Source organism: Podarcis cretensis (assembly GCF_951804945.1).
Source record: "Podarcis cretensis genome assembly, chromosome: 2".
In the NCBI taxonomy this organism is placed as follows: Eukaryota; Metazoa; Chordata; class Lepidosauria; order Squamata; family Lacertidae; genus Podarcis; species Podarcis cretensis.
This window is the reverse complement of record NC_137171.1, coordinates 117103965-117127033: the sequence shown is the minus strand read 5'-3', so window position 1 is coordinate 117127033 and position 23069 is coordinate 117103965. Positions and strand designations below refer to the sequence as shown.

General features: G+C 47.5%; 3 protein-coding genes across 13 annotated transcripts in view; 1 reads left to right on the top strand and 2 right to left on the bottom strand.

Moving 5' to 3' along the window:
• Window positions 1-23069, top strand: part of LOC307208739 (uncharacterized protein) — a 59249-nt gene that overhangs the window by 22852 nt on the left and 13328 nt on the right. Inside the window, exons 1-2 of one of the 9 annotated variants that reach the window (XR_013835226.1) lie at window positions 19701-19916; window positions 22339-22438. The exons of 2 other annotated variants lie outside the window; for them this stretch is intronic. The gene's annotated coding sequence lies outside the window, so the exon portion shown is untranslated. 6 more of the 9 variants (XR_013835227.1, XR_013835228.1, XR_013835225.1 and 3 more) reach the window with 6 other exon arrangements.
• Window positions 665-8410, bottom strand: LOC307207421 (uncharacterized protein). 2 transcript variants are annotated; one of them, XM_079961227.1, is made up of 4 exons: window positions 8240-8410; window positions 6063-6836; window positions 5311-5437; window positions 665-2453 (listed from the first exon to the last, which is right to left on the bottom strand). In XM_079961227.1, the coding sequence occupies exons 2-4, from the start codon at window positions 6813-6815 to the stop codon at window positions 1033-1035; spliced, it is 2301 nt and encodes a 766-aa protein (XP_079817353.1). In that variant the 5' UTR covers window positions 6816-6836; window positions 8240-8410; the 3' UTR covers window positions 665-1032. The 2 variants fall into 2 exon arrangements, with proteins under 2 accessions (XP_079817353.1, XP_079817354.1); XM_079961228.1 differs by having other exon boundaries at window positions 6762-6836; window positions 8240-8377.
• On the bottom strand, window positions 12398-19432 carry LOC307208481 (uncharacterized protein). 2 transcript variants are annotated; one of them, XM_079963090.1, is made up of 4 exons: window positions 19322-19432; window positions 16403-17119; window positions 14334-14469; window positions 12398-14161 (listed from the first exon to the last, which is right to left on the bottom strand). In XM_079963090.1, exons 2-4 carry the CDS (start codon window positions 17096-17098, stop codon window positions 13095-13097), a joined length of 1899 nt encoding a protein of 632 aa, XP_079819216.1. In that variant the 5' UTR covers window positions 17099-17119; window positions 19322-19432; the 3' UTR covers window positions 12398-13094. The 2 variants fall into 2 exon arrangements, with proteins under 2 accessions (XP_079819216.1, XP_079819215.1); XM_079963089.1 differs by lacking the exon at window positions 19322-19432 and adding an exon at window positions 18925-19311.

Sequence of the window (23069 nt, the reverse complement as noted above, 5' to 3'; positions counted from 1 at the left end):
AAAAGAAATGTGGAATTAACAGTGTGCCTTAAAGAGAAAAAGGCACACCGACCTTAAATGCATTGTGTGCACAAATCCATAAAGAAGGCACACCCATAATACTAACTGACGAATGGCAGCACCCCAATGAACTCAAAGAGTGTGTGGAAGTGGACAAGCTGAAATGTTCAGTTTCCATAAAGGAAAACAAACAATATAACTTCAAAATCTACAGCTGATACACAGACATGGCCCTCCTAGCTGATCCCAGCCTACTAGCTTAGAACAGGTAAAAAAGAAAGAACAGAAATATATGTATAAAATAGCTATACAGTGGTACCTCAGGTTACATACGCTTCAGGTTACAGACTCTGCTAACCCAGAAATATTATCTCAGGTTAAGAACTTTGCTTCAGGATGAGAACAGAAATCATGCTCCAGCGGCGCAGCGGCAGCAGGAGGCTCCATTAGCTAAAGTGGTGCTTCAGGTTAAGAACAGTTTCAGGTTAAGTACAGACCTCCGGAACGAATTAAGTACTTAACCTGAGGCACCACTGTATTAAAAACATGACAAGTTCTGAAGTGTCCCATTCTGTCACACTGAAACAGCTCTCCCCATGCCACCCCCTGGATAATATAAATCCACAGAGTTGCGACGATATTGGCGCTAAATGATGCACAAGGGTTTGGGGGCCTGTCACGTTTTTATTATTATTTTTAGGCACCAACCATGAACGCGTATTTCAGGTGCCAAATGTCACATTTTCGATAGCTCAGAATGTACGTTATCTATTCTAGTGAGTCATGAAAATAAGGAAACATCAAGTGAGGCTGTGATCCTCTTCAGAAACTGGCACCATTTCCTCTGGTGCAGGGATGGGGAACCTGACGAGAGCTTCTATGCGGGGTTCCTCCCGGCCTCACAAATCCGTTATTATTTTATTATTTTAGCACATTAAAACCAGAACCTTTGGCTCTCGCTGTTATACATGACTGAGGCGGACTGGTACTGAAAAGAACATAGGCCTGACAGCATCTCCCCTTTGTTCGGGCCTAGCAAGGCTGCCCTCCCGGTTGAACGCTACCGGGTTCGGCAAGCGCCGGGCTATACACGACGCTTTCCGCAATGGCCGAGCGCTTCCCCCTGTGGACTTTTTTATGCTTCGTGAGGTCCGAGCTCGAAATGAAGCACTTCCCGCACTCAAAGCACGCATAGGGCTTCTCCCCGGTGTGGGTCCTCTGGTGCGTAATGAGGGACGACTTCCGGTTGAAGCACTTGCCGCAGTCTGAGCACTTGTGCGGCTTCTCCCCCGTGTGGATGATGTTGTGGTTCAGGAGGTTGGAGCTGGTGCTGAAGCTCTTCCCGCACTGGAAGCACTGGTACAGGTTCTCGCCCGTGTGGGTCCTCTTGTGCGTGATGAGGGGCGCTTTTGCGTTGAAGCTCTTCCCGCAGTCGGAGCATGTGTAGGGCTTCTCCCCCGTGTGGGTCCTCTCGTGGATGATGAGGTGCGTCCTCTGGCTGAAGCTCTGCCCGCAGTAGGAGCACTTGTACGGCCGCTCCCCTGTGTGCACCCGCTTGTGCATCATCAGGTTCGTCCTGGTGCCGAAGCCTTTCCCGCACTCCGAGCACTCATAGGGTTTCTCTCCCGTGTGGATCCTCTTGTGCGCGATGAGCGAGGCGATCTGGTTGAAGCTCCGGCCGCACTCCGAGCAGTGGTACGGCTTCTCGCCCGTGTGCACCCTCTTGTGCCGCAGGAGCTGGGAGCTGTTGCCGAAGCTCTTCCCGCACTCGGGGCACTCGTACGGCTTCTCGCCCGTGTGGGTCCTCTCGTGCGTGATGAGGGACGACTTCCAGTGGAAGCTCTTCCCGCACTCGGAGCACTTGTGCGGCTTCTCCCCCGTATGGACGATGTTGTGGTAGATCAGGTTGGAGCTGGTGGTGAAGCACTTCCCGCACTCGGAGCACACGTAGGGCTTCTCTCCCGTGTGTGTCCCCTTGTGCTTCAGGAGGGCAGCCTTGGTGCCGAAGCTCTTGCCGCACTCTGAGCATGGGTAGGGTTTTGCTACGGCTACGGAGGTCCCCTGGTGTGGAGCAAGGGATACACCATTCTTGAAAGTCTTCCCACACCGGGGGCAGATGTAAAACTCTTCCTCCGTTTGTGATTTCTGGTTCGTGGGGAGGTCAAAGACCTCGCAGAGATTTCCACACTCGGTGCACTTCTTTTTGCTCCTGAGCATCCCTTTGTTAGCTGTGCTTTCGTGCGAGCTTCCATTACCTCCTTCACAAAGCAAGGCCTTCTCTGCTTCCTTCCCGGCATGGTTTCCCTGGAGACTTCTTGGTTCTGGCTGACACTCAGGCGCTGCCTCTCCCTCAACATGAAACGGGGGGAAATCCCCTTTGGCTCTTCCCAACGATGTCTCATTGAGTTCCACAGGTTGTGGATCTCCCTCTTTTGTCTCCATTTGGTCCTCACCTGGCAGAACAAAGCGAGTCTCATTAGTCACAGTGCATCATAATGAAACAGCCTGCAGCAACCAGCGATGCTCCAGATGTTTTAGGACTACAACTCCCATCAGCGACTGTGCTGGGTGGGGGCTGATGGGAGTCATAGTACAAAATATATGGAGGGCACCTGGTTGAGGAAGGCTGCATCAGAAAGCCAATAATGGTATAGTTCTTAAGGGTGTCAGATCTGCACTGGGGAAATCTAAGTTCAAACCATCATGAAGCTCAAGGGGAGACTTTGAGCCAGTCATTTATTTTGAGTCTGATCTACCTAATAAGGTAGTTCTGATTGTTTTTTAAGTGGGGGAGAGGGAGAACGATGTACACAATCCTGCTGTGTCTTGGTCCGCAATGTCAGTAAAATAATAGTACTTAATTTAGAATGTTCAAAAATTTTCGTATATTTTGTTGTTATTTTTACAACCGCCCTGTAAGGTAGGTCAGTGTCGTTTGGCACTGCTTTTCCTCTTGCTGCTGACTGGAGCTGCTTTAATCCTTAGCTTTTAAATTGGTGTTCTATTTTTTAAAACCTCTTCTTGATCATTACAGTTTGTAATGCTTTACTTTTATGTAAGCTTCCTGTAGGAAATGCTGTTGATACGACTGAGTAAAAACACACACCAAGGTTGTATGTGGGAGTAAGCCCCATTGAGCTTGGTGGTGCTTACCTTTGAGTAGACCTGCACAGGACTGCACTGTAGATAAATAAATAAATAAAAGCGCTCCTTGTTCGGGATTCCAGACTTCTCGGTCTGCCCCTATCTTGTGGCAATAATTTGTTTTAAATTGCTTTTTATGTTTCATTTTCCATTGTTGTCACCCGCTCTGCAACCTTATGGTGAAGGGCAGGTAAACAAATCAGCATTCCCATAGCCACTGAACTAGAAGAAGAGTTTGGATTTCATATCCCGCTTTATCACTACTTGAAGGAGTCTCAAAGCGGCTAACATTCTCCTTTCCCTTCCTCCCCCACAACAAACACTCTGTGAGGTGAGTGGGGCTGAGAGACTTCAGAGAAGTGTGACTAGCCCAAGGTCACCCAGCAGCTGCAGGTGGAGGAGCGGAGACGCGAACCCGGTTCACCAGATTACGAGTATCGCTCTTAACCACTACACCACACTGGCTCTCTAGGTGGACCATTGTCCAGTGTGTGGACTCCTATTCCATTCCATTCTCCCTCTCCATGTTTTTTCTTTGTCTCACCCTGCCCGCAGTCTGCCAGCCTTCCTTACATACTCACTGAGCATGCTCAGTCCTCACTGAGTTGTTTCTCCTCTCGCCTTGTTTTGAGTCCTTTTCTCTCTCCCCTCCCCCCCACCGCAAACTTTGCAAACCTTGGTGTACCTGCCAGCCAATCCACCTGCCCTGAGTCTGAGTTATGCCATTTTGACTACAACAGGATCCACGCCTGGGAGAAGGGCTTTGCCCTTAGTGCACAAGACGTCTTTCCGACAACAATTTAAGAAGGTTGTTGACAAGCTGGAATGTGTGCAGAGGAAGGCAATGAAGATCATAGCTGTCAACTTTTCCCTTTTCTTGCGAGGAATCCTATTCGGAATAATAATAATAATAATAATAATAATAATAATAATAATAATTTATTATTTATACCCCGCCCATCTGGCTGAGTTTCCCCAGCCACTCTGGGCGGCTCCCAATCAGTGTTAAAAACAGTACAGCATTACATATTAAAAACTTCCCTTAAGATGTCTTCTGAATCTCAGGTAATTCTTTATCTCTTTGACATCTGATGGGAGGGCGTTCCACAGGGCGGGTGCCACTACCGAGAAGGCCCTCTGTCTGGTTCCCTGTAGCCTCACTTCTCTCAATGAGGGAACCGCCAGAAGGCCCTCGGCGCTGGATCTCAGTGTCCGGGCTGAACGATGGGGGTGGAGATGCTCCTTCAGGTATACAGGACCGAGGCCGTTTAGGGCTTTAAAGGTCAGCACCAACACTTTGAATCGTGCTCGGAAACGTACTGGGAGCCAGTGCAGATCTCTCAGAACCGGTGTTATGTGGTCCCAGCAGCCACTCCCAGTCACCAGTCTAGCTGCCGCATTCTGGATTAATTGCAGTTTCCGGGTCACCTTCAAAGGTAGCCCCACGTAGAGCACGTTGCAGTAGTCCAAGCGTGAGATAACCAGAGCATGCACCACTCTGGCGAGACAGTCCGCGGGGAGGTAGGGTCTTAGCCTGCGTACCAGGTGGAGCTGGTAGACAGCTGCCCTGGACACAGAGTTAACCTGCGCCTCCATGGACAGCTGTGAGTCCAAAATGACTCCCAGGCTGCGCACCTGGTCCTTCAGGGGCACAGTTACCCCATTCAGGACCAGGGAATAAGGGAATTTCCCTTTAAAAAAAGGGAAATGTTGACAGCTATGGTGAAGATGTTCAAGGGTCTGGAAACTAAGCCTGATGAGGAGCGCTTGAAGGAGCTGGGTATGTTTAGACTGGAAAAGAGGAGACTAGGAGGAGATATGATAGCCATCTTCAAATATCTTAAGGGCTGTCACATGGAAGATGCTTGTTTTCTCCTGCTCTGGAGGTGCTTGTTTTCTCCTGCTCTTGAACCAATGGCCTCAAGTTGCAAGAAGTGAGATTCCGACTAAATGTTCGGGAAAACAGCAGTGGAACGGTCTCCCTCAGGATGTGGTGGACTCTCTTTCCTTGGAGGTTTCTAAACAGAGGCTGGATGGCCATCTATCATGGATGCTTTAGCTGAGATTCCTGCTTTAGCTGAGATTCCTCCCTTGGGGTCTCTTCAAATTTGAAGATTCTATGATTCTATTATTCTAACAGCATCTGCTTCAGGCTTAAGCACTTACCCAGCAAGATGGCCTCCCGATCGCTCCTTTGCTTGGCATCTGAGGCAAAATGCAGCTTCCCCAGGTCCAACATATCCTGTGCCGGCACTGTGGTGTTATCAGCCATGTCTTCCAGAGGCTCTGACATCTGGAATTGAAACGTGAGAACAGTTTTAAGATGCAAAGAGAATTTGACAGGGGGAGGGGGAGGGGGAGGGGGGAGAACCAGAGATCCCAGTGAAGTGAGTTTTCTCTACCCATCACTACCCAAGCAGTGCTGGATCCAGAAAACAGCAACTGCACCCCAAGCCCCAGTCTATCACAGAAAGACAGGGTTTGTACTGCCTTGGCCTCTCACAATACCAAATACAGGCCCTTACACATGTCCGTATTTCACTGGATGCAAAAAGTGGACATCCTCTCCATTTCATTCTGAACAGAGGAGAGGTGCAAAGAGCTTCTGGCTGGTTATCCACTGGTGCAAGTGGTTTAAGGGTGGGCATGCCCACATTTGGGGGGGGGGATCTCTTTTTCTGCTCTTTTAGATGTGGGAGCCATTCTGTATTACACTATAACCCCAAATGGAAGCCATTTTGTTATGCTATGCAGCCAGCAGCAGCCATTTTGTGACTGGTGCCCACAACGCTTTCTTGAATTTCCAAATATGCCCACTGGCCCCAACAAAAGGTTGGTGGCCTCTGGGCTGCGGGTTGACCTGAGCCCTTCTAGATCACAATTTGAACCCCCCAGGGGAAAAGCAGCCCATCACAGACATTCCAAGGCAGCCTGCAGCTCTCCCTCTCCCTGGCTCTTTTTGCAGGAGTGCTTGGTGGGCATCCCTCCGCCTCTGGCTGCCTCAGGAAGTCCTCTGCCAGGGCCACCGCTTCAGAACAGGTCTCTGGGCCGCTCTCCCGGACCCAGTTCTGCATCGCCCGAGGCAGTATGGTCAGGAACTGCTCCAGGATCACCAGCTCCAGGATCTGCTCCTTGGTGTGTCTCTCGGGCCTCAGCCACTGGCGGCAAAGCTCCCAGAGCTGGTTGAAGGCCTCTCGCGGCCCCTCGGCCTCCTGGTAGCAGAACTGCCTGAACCGCTGGCGCAGTGTCTCGGAGCTGAGGGCCTCCCCGTCCAGGACCTCTTCCTTCACTTTCACTGCGAAGTCCAGGCTTTCGTAGGCCTCGCGGGTTTCATCACCAGGACCTGCCGCGGTTTGGGTTGCATATTCCCGGCTAGGCCAGCGGCAAGCCTCAGCTGCTCTGGAGGCTGGGATTTCTTTGGGGCCAGGCCCTGACCAGGGGCGTAAGTTTGTCCATGTTGAATGAGAGGGCTGTGGCGTGCCCAGGAACTCTGACCACTGGGTTCCCCAGCCTTGCTGCAGCAACCCCTCTTCTAGTTCCTGCTTAACGCCTTGCAGTGGTGCCTGAGCCACAGACTTGGTGCTGCTCTCCCCTCGGACATCACGGGCTCTTCCTACCTCCTCCAATCTCCTCCCAGCTTGCTTGGGTCCTGCAAGGTCTTGTCCCTCCATGTTGAAATCTTGGCAGCAGCTCTGGAAGAGAAATCCAGTATTAAAATGAAGTGGGGCAGTGCAATGTTGAGAAAAACAGTATCCCCGAACAATTATAGAGGACCGTTGTAGTGTACCTATAATAGCAGGGGAGAGAAACCCCAGGCCTCAATAAGGCTGGAGATGGGAATGTGAGTTTACTTAGAAATTAGTGTACTGTATAAAGGTAAAATTTGACACTCATAAGGTAGCACAGAAAGGAATGCAGCCCTCGAGCTGATTGCCGCCCACCTCTGCTACATCTCTCCTTCAAAGTAGCATTGAGCTAATCATAAAGATGTACTGATCTACTTATCCCCACAGAGTTTAGTATGGTCCTATGTCTGGAGTGTGCTGCTTGAGATTGTGGGCGAGGCCTCACATCAGGGAATGCTCTTACAAGAACAAATAAGCACATCCCTGCACACAGAAAGCTGGTGCATCAGGGATAAGGGTTCTAGCCTTGCCTTCTCGCTGACATATTAGCTTTCTAAGTGCAGGGATTTTTTTCTTTGTCGAATAGCTGCCTTTTGAAGTGCTTGGGGCTCCCTTGGTTTTATTCTCACAACCACATTGCAAGATGGGGTAAGGTGAGAAAGAGAGGGGGCGAGAAAATGGATGGCCTCAGGATACCCAGAGAACTTCATGGCCGGTCAGGGGTGCAAACTCAGCTCATAAACCCAAAGGTTTAGTTGCCACAAAAGTGTGCTTCACATGTTCTTGCGGACAAATCAGAAAGACAAACTAAAGGTCAGAGATGATGCTGATGGGAGTTGAGAGTCCAGCAACACCCAGCGAGCCACTACTTCCCCATCCCTGAGGCTTTAAACACCATACATTTAAAGCACACAGCTCCCTCATGCCAAAGATTCCCGGGAACCATAGTATACCCTTGTAGGTCTACAATTCCCAGCATCTAAAACTACTGTTCCCATGATTCTTTGGAGGAAGTCTTGTGATTAAAAGGCATGGTGCGTTTGCAAACTAGCCAAGTTACAAGCAGGACAATGGTTTGGCTTGTTTAAAGGAAACGTCCCTATTGGCTTCTGCTCTACAACCGCTGAGCTACACGCACAGAGACCCTAAAAGGACTCTTGGCTTCTCTCCACCACCACCCACTCCGCCACCTACTCAATGGCCCTGATGTTTTTCTAAAAAACAAATATTTCCTTCCACTGCTCCTAGTTTGGACAAGGCGGCGGCGGCTGCGTCGTGGATCAGCTGCAAAGGCGGACTAAAGAGGGATGGCTTCTCTAGTCTATTTGCATTTCTGCAAAATGGGAAGGTGGGGAAGCCCACTACCTCTCCCCCAAATTTCCTGCTGCTGCCTGTTCCCCAATTGGCTCCCTCTTTTCCATTGGAGATCCCCCCTCCCCTCCAAAATACCCCCTCGCTTCTTAACTCACTTCTCCAGTTATGCTGCAGCTGTGGCAATCTGTACTCCAAAATGCAATCAATATATTATTATATTTTTAAAAAATGCATGCAAAAGGCTGTTTCTTCTTCCCAGCCAGGAGAAGTGGGGGGGGGGGCAGGAAGAAGAATGCATTTGCAGCTTCAAATGAATTCCCTTTTTCTGGCCCTGTCTAGGAGTCACAGCTCTGTGACATTAACCCCTTGAAGCCCCTGCAACACGAGGGGGGCGAATGGGCGGAAAGATCCTGCAGAGAATGCAAATAGCTGGGGGCGTTAAGCGGGGGGGGGGGGATCCTGGTTTCCCAAAGGTGCTGAGGATGCATTTATCTGGAACCCATGTCTTCTTCAGCCCTAGAAGAAGACTGTTTTCAGGCAGGTTAGCTGCTGCTGTGTTATTTAACCACAAGAAAGTATTGTAACACTTTAAAAGAGCACCTTAACGCTTTTCAAGGACATGGATTCTCCCTAAGAACCTTGGGAACCGTAGTTTGTTAAAGGCACTGGGAATTCTAGCTCTGAGGGTGGACTACAGTTCCCAGGATTCTTTGGGAGTAGTCATGTCCTTAAGATGTATGGTCACCTAATGTCCCCTCCAGATGTCCTTTTCCTTGTGCATTTGTGCTCATGATGCTATCAGGGTTGTTTCAATACTGTTTACATGTGCAAACGTTTTGGGGTAGACACACTGCTTCATTTCCAATCTGTGCATGCACCAAGTGCTTTTTTGCTGGGGGTACGCAGGGGTATGCATACCCCCTAAAATTTGGCCTCATTGAGAGATAGTATTTCAATATGAGCAGAAAAATGATATTAAAGGGACCCCTGACCATTAGGTCCAGTCGTGACCGACTCTGGGGTTGCGGCACTCATCTCGCTTTATTGGCCGAGGGAGCCGGTGTACAACATCCGGGTCATGTGGCCAGTATGACTAAGCCACTTCTGGCGAACCAGAGCAGCACACGGAAACACCGTTTACCTTCCCGCTGGAGCAGTACCTATTTATCTACTTGCACTTTGACATGCTTTTGAACTGCTAGGTTGGCAGGAGCAGGGACTGAGCAACGGCAGCTCACCCCGTCATGGGGATTCGAACCGCTGACCTTCTAATCAGCAAGTCCTAGGCTCTGTGGTTTAACCCACAGCGCCACCCTGTACCACTAAACCTACTTTTAAAAAAAGAAAAAAGAAAAAAAGCATTGCATGTACCATAGCTTCCTGCTGAATTCTTCTGACTTTTCATACCACAAACATTCTGGTTGGTTTTTTTTTTTATATGGCCTGCTTTTGTTGTGCTAGAATAGTGCAGGAGTGCCCCTTCTGGCGGCAATAATGCGACAGCATAATAAAGCAGAATGATGTTCGGTATAAATCAGCCACCAAATGCATTATCATTGTACCAGTGACATTTTGCAAAAGCACACTTGCAGAAACCCCACCACCATGCTGGTGGGGCCCTAACAAATTTGTTGTGACATGGTTCAAATCCCCACGACGGGGTGAGCTCCCGTTGCTTGGTCCCTGCTCCTGCCAACCTAGCAGAGTCCCTTTACCTTTATGGTTTCACAGATTCAAGCCCACTTCATCAGATGCATGAAATAAGGTATGGAAGTCCTTGTTCCCCTAATTCCTTGCCCTCGTAAATCAGTGCCCATATTTTCAGGAAATACCTTTTAACTATTTTCTTTTAAAATGCTTTGCTAGCTTTTCTTCCTCTTCCTCTTGTGTGTCCCCCCGCTCCATCCCAACCAACTGCCTACATGCAAAATGGGGCTGAATGCATTTTGCATTTCAGCCAAAGGAGGTTGTGGCACATTAAAGAGGAAGGTCACTTCCACAGTACACATTTAAAGCACTTCTAACAGCCATGGCTTCACCCACAAAAACCTGGAATGTTGCTTGTTAATGGTGCTGACAGTTGTTAGAAGACCCCTCGACAGAGCCATAATTCCCAGCACCCGCCGGGGGGGGGGAACAGTCTCCAAGATTGCAGAAGGGGAAAGCCATGACTGCTTTAAATTTTCAGGGTGGGTGCCTCCTAACACAGAGATCAAGTTCACCAAGGTTCTGCCACAAACAAAACTGCCAAAATTTCACAGGACTGTTAGGCTTTTTGTATGTATGCACTGGCTTTTACACATGCACACAAGATTTTAAGAACAGTGGTACCTCAGGCTACATACGCTTCAGGTTACAGACTCCGCTACCCCAGAAATAGTACCTCAGGTTAAGAACTTTGCTTCAGGATGAGAACAGAAATTCTGCAGTGGCAGTGGGAGGCCCCAATCGCTAAAGTGGTACCTCAAGTTAAGAACAGTTTCAGGTTAAGAATGGACCTCCAGAACGAATTAAGTACTTAACCCGAGGTACCACTGTACTTTTTTTTAGTGTAGGCATTCCTTTTCAGGATTGCTATACTGTACAGTATTTATACTTGCACACCAGTCTGTGAACAGAGTCTCTGCCGCTTCCCCGCAAAAAAGTGGTTTGGCGGAGTGTTGTGCAACAAGCCCCCCCCCCCCAAGAAAAGTTGGACTTTTTGCAGTAAGGAAAATGATGAGTTCCCCAACGCACCGGAAAGTGTGGGGTAAGCCTTGCTTTGACAAATCATCTTACCTGCCGGCAAACAAATCAGAATGAATGCTCCATAAACAGGGTTTCTGGAAGCAGCCTTAGACTACGGACACCCCATGTATTCAAAGCCTCCTTGAATCCTGGGAACTGTAGTTCCACTCCCCACAGAACTACAATTCCCAGCGCCTTTAAACTACTTTCCAAGGCAGCAAGCCTGGCAGATGGCATTTGTGTGCAAGGACAGACATTAATCTTTGTGAATGTATCCTAGTTTGGCATAGGCCTTTAAATGCAACCTGAGAATACCATTCTACTTCCAAGAAAAGAGGGGTCAGTGCAATTCGAAGTACAGAGACAGTTTAGGAAGCTGGAGGCCTTCTACTCTTATGTTTTAATCTCGTGCAAAAGCCCTTAGAAAGCTGAGCTGTGTCCCACTTACCACATTACAAAGAAAGTGATGTAATACCCCCATCAGACCATTAAGTCTAAAATTAGTTTCCACTTTCAATACCCTGCTTTTCTCCTCCTGCATCCAATATATTACAATTAGAGAGGGAAAGGCCTGGGGGGGAAAAAACCAGAAAAACGGGGGTGGGGAACGGGACAGATTTTTCACCCCATAACCGTCCCCTCCTCTGAAAAAAATGGGGGTGGGGAGTGTGTGGAATATGTTCTTTTCCAATGATAAATAATTTATCTATGACATTTTATTCAAACAATATAACATGAAGACCTGAATGAAAGATTTCTGAGGCTTTTTGTAAATTAAATTATTGCAAGTTCTCTCAGCTGAAGACAAGCAAATCCTGGAATAGAATTAAAGTTATACTGTACAGTACTTACTTCTCAATGAAGCTCTCAAACAGCAGAAATATGCATTTGTGCCACTAGGGGGCACTACAGGGGAAAGCCTCCAGTTTTCTATACTTGTCTACCTTGGAGCTCCTACAGTTGATTAATGGTTAGTATATTCAGGATGTGATAGTTTCTGTCCTCCTCTCAGGTCTTAACTGACAGGTAAGAGGGTAAATTTGTCTGACAAATTAGTTTCTCTTTTGTAACCCTTAAATGATTCTTATTAATGTTCTCCACCAGCACAGCATAATGTTTACCTATAGTCTGGTCAGTAAATTGATAGCAGTAGTTCAGAAAATGAGATAGAATAAACTGCATTTATATGTTGTGTCTTCTGTTTCTTTCTTTTTAAAGCACCACTCAAAGGGTAGACCTTCTATGGAGCTTAAATATTGAGGTAGACCTTAACTTTATTTGCTGTTGGCGCTAAGGGGCAAATCTGATTATTTTTTATGTTGATGGTTTCTTGCTTTTTTTTGTTGCTTTTGAGGGAAAGGGGGGTGGTTACCTGTTTTATTGCAAGCATAAGACTTTTATATACACTGCGTTCCACACAATTTGTAAAACTACTCCACACTGAACTTTCCCCCCATTTTCCCAAAATTTCATTTTTTTCTGGGGGGAAACAGGGGAAAAACATTTTTTTCTCATGGCTTCAAAATTTCCGGAAATTTTACCTCTCTAATTACGATACATACACAGATACACACACAACAAAGCAGTAACTCAAATTCCTCTTTATCAATGATTATTCAAAGTGGCTTACAAATAAAGGTTAAAGACAACAAAAAGCAACTAATAAATGCAAAAATTCATCAGAGGAGCTGGTCTAATGATACAAGACAGGAGCTGGTAAAATGACCCAAATCCCTTCCCAGCAGGAGACACACACAAACACCCACCCCTAACAATAAAAAATTGAGCTATAGGGAGGAATGGATCAACAGCCACCCTCAAATCCCACCTTTTCTATGAGGCCTTTGGCTTAACCCTCTAGTTCCCATGCCCTACTTAGCCTAAAACTAAGGATCATGCAATCGAAACAACCACATATTGCTTCCTTCTTGACCAGCAAAGGCCACTCAATCGAGATGAATGGGGCAGTGCCACACCAACCTCAATTTTTGGCCTGGGGATTCAATGAGCACCGTGTCCGGGCTTGGCAGAACCTCTTGAGGCAGGGGCATTCTGCACCGTGGTGCAGCTGCAAAAAAGGCTCTGCTCGTAACAGAGGTCTGCTTAGTTTGTTTGGCAGCAGTCCATAGAGTGGGGCCTTAGATGTTGAAGAGTGTGAGCAGGGCACATAACAGAAGGTGGTGGTCCTTAAGATGCACAGCTCCCAGGCCAGTTAAGGCCAGCGCATGTGATTTGAACCCCTTTCACTTCATCACAGCCCTGCTTATATCCTCAGGCCCACCCTTATGGCTGTTTCTCGGTGTGGACTTTCTTATGTTTACGAAGACCCGTGAGACCGCAGAACCTTTTCTCACACTCCAGGCATTTGTACGGTTTTTCCCCTGTGTGGGTCCTCTTATGAGCTTTCAGCAAGGTACTGGACCGGAAGCTGAGGTCGCATTCTGGGCACTTGAAGGGCTTTTCTCCCGTGTGGATTCTCTCATGTTTAATGAGGTTGGTCCTCCGGCTTAAGCTCTGCCCACAGTAGGAGCACTTGTAGGGTTTCTCTCCCGTGTGGGTCCTTTTGTGAACGTTGAAGACCGAGCTGTTTCTGAAGCTCTCCCCGCAGTCGGTGCATTTGTAGGGCTTCTCTCCGGTGTGGGTCCTCTCATGCACCACGAGGTGCGGCCTTCGGCTGAAGCTCTGGCCGCAGTCGGAGCACTGGTACGGCTTCTCACCCGAGTGGATCCGCTTGTGGGTGATGAGCTGGGAGCTGGTGCTGAAGCTCTTCCCGCACTCTGAGCACTGGTACGGCTTCTCTCCCGTGTGGGTCCTCTGGTGGATGACAAGGGTGGCCTTCTGGTTGAAGCTTTTGTCACAGTCGGCACACTTGTAGGGCTTCTCCCCCGTGTGGGTCCTCTCGTGCCTCAGGAGGTTCGAGTGCTGGGAGAACGACCTCCCGCAGTTCAGGCATTCGTACGGTTTTTCTCCGGTGTGGGTCCTCTCATGAATCGACAGATGGGATTTGTTCTGGAAACTCTCCCTGCAGTACGTGCATTTGTACGGCCTCTCCCTCACCTGCTGCTTCTGATTCTCCAGGAGATCAAAGATCTGGCGGATTCCGTGCTGGAAGGTATTCTGGTTCAAGCCCCTGTTGGCTTCCTCACGTTGCCCCGATGGTTTTGCAGCCTTTCTCGGGTGCTTGTCCCGGCGATTTTCTTGCCCCTCCTGGCTTCCAGGTCTCTTGTCGACTTCAGGATCCTGGAATAAATCTCCCTTGGCTCTTTCCGGGGATACTCCAGCCACAACTACTTGCTCAACTGTTTCCTCTTCAAAGATCCCTTCTGCATCTTCCAGTTCGTGCCTGTCATCTGTTGAAATAAATAAGAGAATCAAGAAATGAGACAGAAGATTCTGAATACCATGATTTAGAATGGGAAAGGTCCTAACTCAATGGTAGAGCATCTGCCCTGAATGCAGATGACCCCACGTTCAACCCCCAGCATCACCAGCTAAGAAGCTTCGTAGTCAAAGGACTCAAACCTAAATCTTGACCCAGCAAGTCGATCTCATCTGCTTCCTCCTTGACCTCTGTGCAAATCTGCATTTCAGCGGTGTCTGAGGAATCCTCCTCTGATGCGGGCGAATGAATGGCCACATTTGTGAAAGGCCCCCATATCTAAAACCAAAGAAGAACGAAAGATTTAGAACTGTAGGTGTTAAATCTGTATTATTAGTTACTTAAAAAACTTATTCGTCACTTTTACAAAAAGGAACTCAAAGTGACTTACCAAAAGTAGCGCATACATTACCTACATAAAACTAAATCAGTACAGTGGATCCTCAGGTTACCCTTCAGGTAACGTAATCCTCAGGTTGCAAAGGCGGCAAACCTGGAAGTGGGTTTGCCACTCACACATGTGCAGAAGCGCTCTGCGGCACAGTGTGTATAGAATCAATCCTCTGGTTATGAAGATTTTGGTATACAGCCAGGCCTCCGGAACGAATCCCGTTCATAACCAGAGGTACCACTGTAAAAGCTACAGAGGGTGGCTACAGATTATAAAAAGGCCTGGCTGAAGAGAAACATGTTTCCTGCATGTAAAGAAATGTAGTGATATTGCCAGACATCTGTAGCTGGGGAGAGTGTTACATAAGCATTGAGCCACCACTAAGAAGACCCAGTCTCATGCTGACACTCTCCACATCTCCCTCTCTGAGGGGGCACTTGGAGAAAGGCCTTGGATTATGAAAGCAGGGTCTAGGCTGGATCATGTGGGGAGAGGTGGTCCATATACACACACACTTAAAAAAAAAAAAGAATTAAACACTGATACGATTATTGCTGCATATACAGATATTGCACTGTATTGTTTATCTATATACATTCAGGCCTCACCATTAGCGTTGCCATACGACCGGATTTCCCCTGACATATCCGGAATACTGCAGTCAGCAATATCTGGGGAAATCCGGACATATGGCAACCCATATTGGCATAGCTCAAAAATAGCATTTTGCCCAAAAAGCTCAACAGCTTTTCCGTCCGGATTTTCAGTTTGAAATATGGCAACCCTACCCACCATCCACCTGCTCATTATGCAAAAATTCACTTCTCTTTACACAGAGAGTTAAACCCAAGCTTCGCTGACTCAGATATGTGAACAGCTGGAGTTTGCCCACTTCCCTGCTTGTTTGTACTTTTGCTGGAGTAGAAACCATGGCGAAAGAAATCGGACTAATCAGGGAGCAGCAGACAAATCAGTTTTTCCTTTGCCTCTCTTTTGCTGGTTGGCTGCAGCCATTTTAGGAAGAAAGTATGGTGGGAACACACATTAGAAATGGTCCCATAAGAAATAATGAAAATTGTCAGCTCATTATGCGGACGTTTGCCTAAAGGATGATTTCCTGGGAAGCGCATTGTGTTCGGAAAGCAGGACCTATGTGTTTCTGGATTTTCTTCATCCTAAATTGTTGAAAGTGTTTTATTCTGTACTTATGTTCCTGGATTCTTTAACATGTAAACCACTTCAATGTAAGCTGCTTCAAGATCTATTGACAGCGAATGGCTTAAATAACATATTTCCTCCACATAAAATGGAATTTGGAGCAGATAGGAATGTAATGACTGAAAAGTAGTATCAGGTGAGGAACCTTTGGTCTTCCAGATAGTGCTAAACTACAACTCCTGTCAGGGTTGTTTGTAATTTAGGGTTAATTTGATTAGCATTAAAGTCAACTAGCCAAGAGGGGAACAGGTGGAGTTATTACTTAGCAACCAGGCAGTGGCATTATCTTTAGTGAGATAGCACATGCTCTGGTTGGCTGTGCAGTTCCGAGGGAGTTTTACCTCTATATGTTTGACTGAATGTCTCCCGGCACTCTGTACAAGGCCCAAACTGAAACACAAAACCTCTGTTTCCTTTCTCCTCAAATTATACACCATTTTGTTCAGTATACTTAGTAAAGTGTTATCAAGACTTTTCTCTCTGGACACAGTCTGTGTTATTGAACTGTGTTTGCCAAGAGACATTTCCAGACCAACTTTTCCACACTCATAGACGACCCAAGCTGTCACAACTCCTAGGTCAATTCGCACAAGCTCTATTCACCTTTTCCTCTGGCCTCTCGGCCTCTCGAGGCTTCAGCAAGAAATCTTCCGCAAGGTCCACCGCTTGGGTACAGGTCTCTGGGCCCCATTCCCGGACCCAGCACTGCATCTCCAGGGGCAGGACGGTCAGGAACTGCTCCAAGGTCACCAACTCCAGGATCTGCTCCTTGGTGTGCCTCTCAGGCATCAGCCACTGGCGGCAAAGCTCTCGGAGTTGTCTCAAGGCCTCTCGGGGCCCCTCGGTCTCCTGGTAGCCGAAATGCCGGAAGCGAAGACATCGAATCTCCAAGCTGAGAGTTTCCTCATCCAGAATCTCCTCCTTCACTTTCACAAAAGGATCTAGCCTTTGATGGGCCCCACGGGCTTCTCGACGGGACACATTCTCTCCTGTTGGCCACCGGCTGGTGTCAATGACAGCCTTGAAGGAGGCCTGGAAGTCATTAGCATCATCCAACCTCGGCTGGGACTGAAAGAGCCGCGAGGGTTTTGATCTTGAACGCATAGACCATTTGGACTTCAGGAACCCCTGCTGCAGAGTTTTCTGGTGGGGCCCCTTGTTTAGCTCATGCTTAACTATTCCCGGGGTTGTCTCAGCTGGAAACTCCCTGGCAGTCCCAGTTTGGACAGCACGGGAGCCTTTTCCTCTCATTTCTGATCTCTTTGCTGGATTGGGTCCTGGCAGGTCCTGCTCCTCCATTTTTATTCCTGGCAGCAGCGTCTGAGGAAAAATAAAATAAAATTGAAATCCAGTGGTACCTCTATTTGCGAACGGGATCCGTTCCGGAGCCCCATTCGCATCCTGAAGTGAACGCAACCTGCGTCTGCGCGTGTCACCACTTCTGCGCATGCACGTGACATCATTTTGAGCATCTGCGCATGCACGAGCAGCGAAACCTGGAAGTAACACGCTCCATTACTTCTGGGTCGCCGCGGAGTGTAACCTGAAAACGCTCAACCTGAAGCACATTTAACCAGAGGTATGACTGTATGAGTGAAAGGTTTTGTATGCTTATAGCAAAATCTTGGCATCCTAAGATAAGTTAGTTCTCCTCCAGACCATCTATTTACTGAGCATTCATCCCGATCTGTTTGTGGGGCGGTAATATGACAGCAAGCATTCTCTCTGATTTGCTTGTGTAGTGTTTTTTATACATCTCCCTGTTAATCATTTGTTCATCCCACACTATTCGGTGCATTTTCCTCATTTCCCTAACCACTAAAAATCTCCTTCTCTTTTTTCCTCATTTCCCTAACCACTAAAAATCTCCTTCTCTTTTTTTTATTGCACTAGGACAAGATTGTGCTTTAAGTCACTTTAATTATACAAACTAAGGGCCCCTCTATAGTTGAGGTTTGTATGTGTGTTCCGCAACAGGTCAATGATACAAGAATAGCAGCCATATGTATCAAGGCTTGTGTTTGTCTACCCCTTTCTTTTCTTATTTTATTTTTCAGCATTTTTTTTTTGCAAGTATACCGAAAAGAAAGAAAAGGATAATAAACCGTTGCTGACACCGATGATAAAAATAGTCCATTAGTCCTAATCTAAACACATAGAGTAACAGAGGCAGTCCATATATCCAAGGTATCTAAGACATAAACTATTATAAGCCATGTGTTTTGTCTCTTTGTAGTTACAGAATCTCTCACAATTCTGTCCTGCATTCATGGAGGTTAACCTCGCTCCTCTCATCAGTAACTTTCCCACTTCCCTTGCAATCAGCTCCCCTTTCAGAATGAATTTTATCAGTCTGGTATATCATGAGCCTGGGACTCCCCCTCCCACAGCTGCACACTTCCCTTTGTGTATTAGCAAGGGAGGACAGGGTGTGAGCAAACATCAGAATCTCAGAACAGAATCATTTTCTAATTGTTTAATGGGAGTATTTGCCTGATCATCGGTGACAGGCAACTTCACAGAAGAGCCACACAAAAGCTGAAATGCACCTTCTGAAATGACAGGACATCAGAAGCCATGGATGGCCCATCTAGCTCAGTATTGTCTATAGCAGGGGTGGGAAGCCTCAGGCCTGAGGGCCAAATACCCTCCTGTCTGGCCCTTGGGTCTCTCCCCCAGGCCACACCCTCCCTCCAAGTTGCATACTTCTTCAACCCTGTCCATGCCCTTCATAGGTGCTTTCAGAGCACCTATGAGTGCTCTGAAACAGAGTCATCTGTGTCCTTAGTGTTGATGATAGTCTTACCCCCCCCCAGCATTGAATCTGCCAAATCCTCTTTTAAATCCATCCTCTTTAACCAGGCATTTGGTTGATCCGATTTACATACTATGCCCTTTTAAAATGTGGGGGTTTGGGGGGGTAATGGGTTGCTGTTTTTATTTTTTATTAGGTATTTTGTGGTTTTATATCTTGATTTTATTTTGTGAACCACCCTGAGACCCCTGGGTATAGGGTGGTATATAAATTCTATTATTATTATTATTATTATTATTATTATTATTATTATTATTAACTCGGTGCCCATCACTATTTCTTGTGGCAGTGAACCCCATAGTCCAATTACATGCTGCATGGAGAAGTCCTTCCTTTTGTCTGTCCTGCATCTCTCACCGCTCAGCTTCACTGCTTGGCCCCAAATTCTGGTTTCATGAAAGGCGGAGTAAAACGTCTCTCGAGCCACTTCCTCCCAAACGCCGTGCCTAATCTGATGCACCCCTTTCCCGGCTCTCTATTCACTCCCTCCGCCCCCCAAATGCTGCACCCTTTCATCACTGGGGAACTGCTCCAACCCCCTTGGATCCTTCCTGGCTGCCCTTTCCTGAGCCTTTCCCAGCTTTTCTCAGCAGAAGGCCCCCGCGAGCGCTGCTTGCAGGGCAGACCCTGAGCAGAAACAGGCAAAGAGCCCAAAGGAAGCGTCTCCATTAACTTCTCGCTCTCCCCTCCGCCATCTCCCAACTCACCTTTGCGGGCAACCTCGGCTAATCTCCAATTCCGATGCCCAAGCCCGGACCATCGAGACGCGCAGGAACAGGAAGCGCGGAGCATTCTTACGCTTCCGGGTCTTGTCTAGGCATCCGATTGCCGTTTCCTTAACCCTTTGAGGAATGTTACAGATAGGTAGCCGTGTTGGTCTGCCATAGTCAAAACAAAATAAAAAAATTCCTTCCAGTAGCACCTTAAAGACCAACTAAGTTAGTTCTTGGTATGAGCTTTCGTGTGCATGCACGTATCTGAAGAAGTGTGCATGCACACGAAAGCTCATACCAAGAACTGACTTAGTTGGTCTTTAAGGTGCTACTGGAAGGAATTTTTTTATTTTGTTTTGCCTTTGAGGAATGTCACCCTGCGGAGATGCGAAAGGGAGAAGGCGGCCGAGGGTCGCCGGTGCAACGTTGCGCTGTGAAAACATTTTTCCTGGTGTGCATTCAGACAAGAAGTGCTCTCTGCACGTGCCCGTATTAGTTATTTTAACAGGACTGTCCCATTTCTGGAGGAAATGGGGGCGTGGCAGGCTGGGAGTGTTGCGAGCGTGGATTTATATACTTCCCTGTTTTTGTATGTAATTTGTCGTTATAATGGTTAATGTGTGTTTATAGCTGCATTTTCTATCGCTGTAACCCGCCCTGGGCAATGCCCTCTTTCCCCGAGAATGAGATCCCAAGGGCTAAATCAGCAGAGCTGCATTTTTACAAAGAGGCCTGGACATCTGGGAAGAAAGCTACGCATCGCCTTTTCCTGTAGCTGATAGGAAACTGGGTGGTTTGTGGGGCTCCCTCCCCCTTCGTGGAGTTTTTAAAATAAATATATTTATAAATATTGCTAGCCTCTGGGCGATTTGGACTGCAGAGATTTCTTGAAACGGAGGTTGCATCACCAAGGCGGCGGTTGAGGTGCGTTGATGGAGATGGAAAAGGAAGGGGCGGTTGGGGGAAAGGAGCAGCTATCCCTGCAGAGGAGCATTTGAAATGACACAGGAGAAGCGAAGGTGGAAACTGCTAACAGCACCCTGACCTCCTTCCCCGCCTGCCTGCCTGCCACTCACCAGAATGCAAACCGAGGGGGGAGAAGGGGACTAGATCCCCAGCTCTGAAACAGAATGAAGCCCATTCTCAGGATGTTTTGGATGGAAAGAAAGAAAGAAATCATTATGGAATGTCAGTCTGACTCTCAGAAATCGAAACAAATTGTCGTGTAGCCAACTAAATTATTCTTATCAAAATTAATGGGCCAAAATGAGTCATGTCAGTTAATTTCAGTAGGTCAGCTCTCAGTAGAAATAACTTTGGGATACCACCCCAAGTTAAGAAATAAACCATGAATACATATACCGTATATCGTACATATACATATACCGTATATACCGTATATCTTTAAAGTGTCACTTAAAAAATATCTGTCTATTGTGTTCTTCATAGATTTAGCATCCTTGCATGTACAGTGGTCAACTTACTTTGCAGGACTTGGCTCCCATGTTTCTACCAGCAGCTTGCTCTGGTTATGACTGTGTGGATAGCCTGGGGCCCTACTCCAGATCAGTGCCGGTCAGCCAGCAAAGCCAGGGATAATGGGAGTTGTAGTTTGGCAACACCTGGAGAACTATAGCTACCCAGCCTCTGGTCTATACATACATTTGTATTGATTTGTTTAAGATGTTTGTAAATGGTCCACACACATGGGTGGCACTGTGGGTTAAACCACAGAGCCTAGGACTTGCTGATCAGAAGGTCGGCGGTTCGAATCCCCGCGACGGGGTGAGCTCCTGTTGCTCGGTCCCTGCTCCTGCCAACCTAGCAGTTTGAGAGCACGTCAGAATGCAAGTAGATAAATAGGTACCGCTCTGGCAGGAAGGTAAACGGCGTTTCCGTGCACTGCTCTGGTTCGCCAGAAGCGGCTTAGTCATTCTGGCCACATGACCTGGAAGCTGTACGCCAGCTCTCTCGGCCAATAACGTGAGATGAGCGCTGCAACCCCAGTCGGTCACGACTGGACCTAATGGTCAGGGGTCCCTTTACCTTTTTAAATGGTCCACACACATAAAATATCAAAGTGGTGCACAGCAGGTACAACAAAACCTAAGATCCCACGAAAACACTAGCCTTTGTCATTGTATTTATATGTTGTTTGAATTTCATACATGTTTTGTATGGTGCTGCCCCGTAACCTTTTGACAAATTTCCCCTTTCTTTGGGAAAATTATAATGGAACAAATCCACCTGCTTATTTCAGAAACTTTTTGAGTGAGGCTGCAGTGCTTTTTCTCTGGGAAATGGAGGATTTGGTTCGGGTTCGATGCCTGGAGAGCTGTGCTCAGATCGTGACCCTGGTGAAGGATTTCCTGCTGAGGCAGCAGGAGAATGAAAGATGGGGAGCTCAGGTGAAGCCCCAAAGCTTTTGCAGTACAGTCGTACCTTGGTTCTTGAATATAATTCATTCCAGAACTCTGTTCGACTTCTGAAAACGGTCAAAAACCAAGGCGCGGTTTCCAATTGGCTGCAGGCGCTTCCTGCACTCAGTCGGAAGCTGCAGAAGCCGCGTCGGACATTCAGGTTCCCAAGAACATTCGGAAACCAGAACACTTCTGGGTTTTCGGTGTTTGGGAGCCAAAACGTACAGGTACCAAGGTGTTTGAGAACAAGGTACAAGTGGGTTTGTGTGTGACTGCCCTGATAGCATGATGAGCACAAATAATCTTGAATGCAGAATAAAAACATCTGGTCGTGTACTGCCTCTGAAGCTAGAGGTTCCATTTACCTATGAGTAGCAGCCATGTTCGTCTCCACTGAAAAATATGGCCCATCCTGCTTTTCAGTTTTGTATTTCAATTCATACTGTGATAGCATTAGGTGGGAGAAGTGTGTCTTTTGGGGTCACAATTCTTTATTATAAAAGGTTGTCTTTAAAATACACACACCACACCTTTCTGTTTCTAAGCCTTTCTGCTCCTTTCTGACTCATGATTCTTAATGTCTAACTGCAGGCAGCAGCCACAAACCTTTCTGATACCAAACTGCGGCCCTCAGACACTGAGCAGGAGCAGAACTTAAAGCAGGAGAGAGATGAGGACATGGTCTCACTCAGTAAGGATTTATTTTCCCCCAGGCACTTAATTTTTAAAATGAGAGGTGATGGAGATTAGATTACCTAGATGTTCCACTGTGCCCACTTAGGACAGGAGCGGAGAAGTTTTTCAGCTCAAGAGCCACATTCTCTCATGAGACACCGTATTTTTTGCTCCATAAGACGCACCTGACCATAAGACGCACCTAGTTTTTAGAAGGGGAATGCAAGAATTTTTTTTTTAAAAAAGGAGCGCTGAGCTGAGCCTGTATGCATCCCAGGCTCTGCTCAGCACTCCCTTTCACGAGCCGCGTGGAGCGTATGTGCGGCGCTTGCAGGCTTTTCCCCAGGAGGGAGAATGGCAATTCCCCCACCTCATAGAAAAGCCCACAAGAGCCGTGCACCCTTTAAAGAGCACACGGCTCTTGGGGGCTTTTCCCCGAGGAGGGAGAAGGGACTGACTGGCCGCTTCAGTCTATTCTCCCTCCTTGGGGAAAAGCTTGTAAGAGCGTGTGTGCGGCTCTTTGGGGGCTTTTCCCACCTGCCACCCGCCTGCATTCGCCCCATAACACACACACACACATTTCCCCTTACTTTTTAGGAGGGAAAAGGTGCATCTTATGGAGTGAAAAATACGGTATCTCCAGGCGA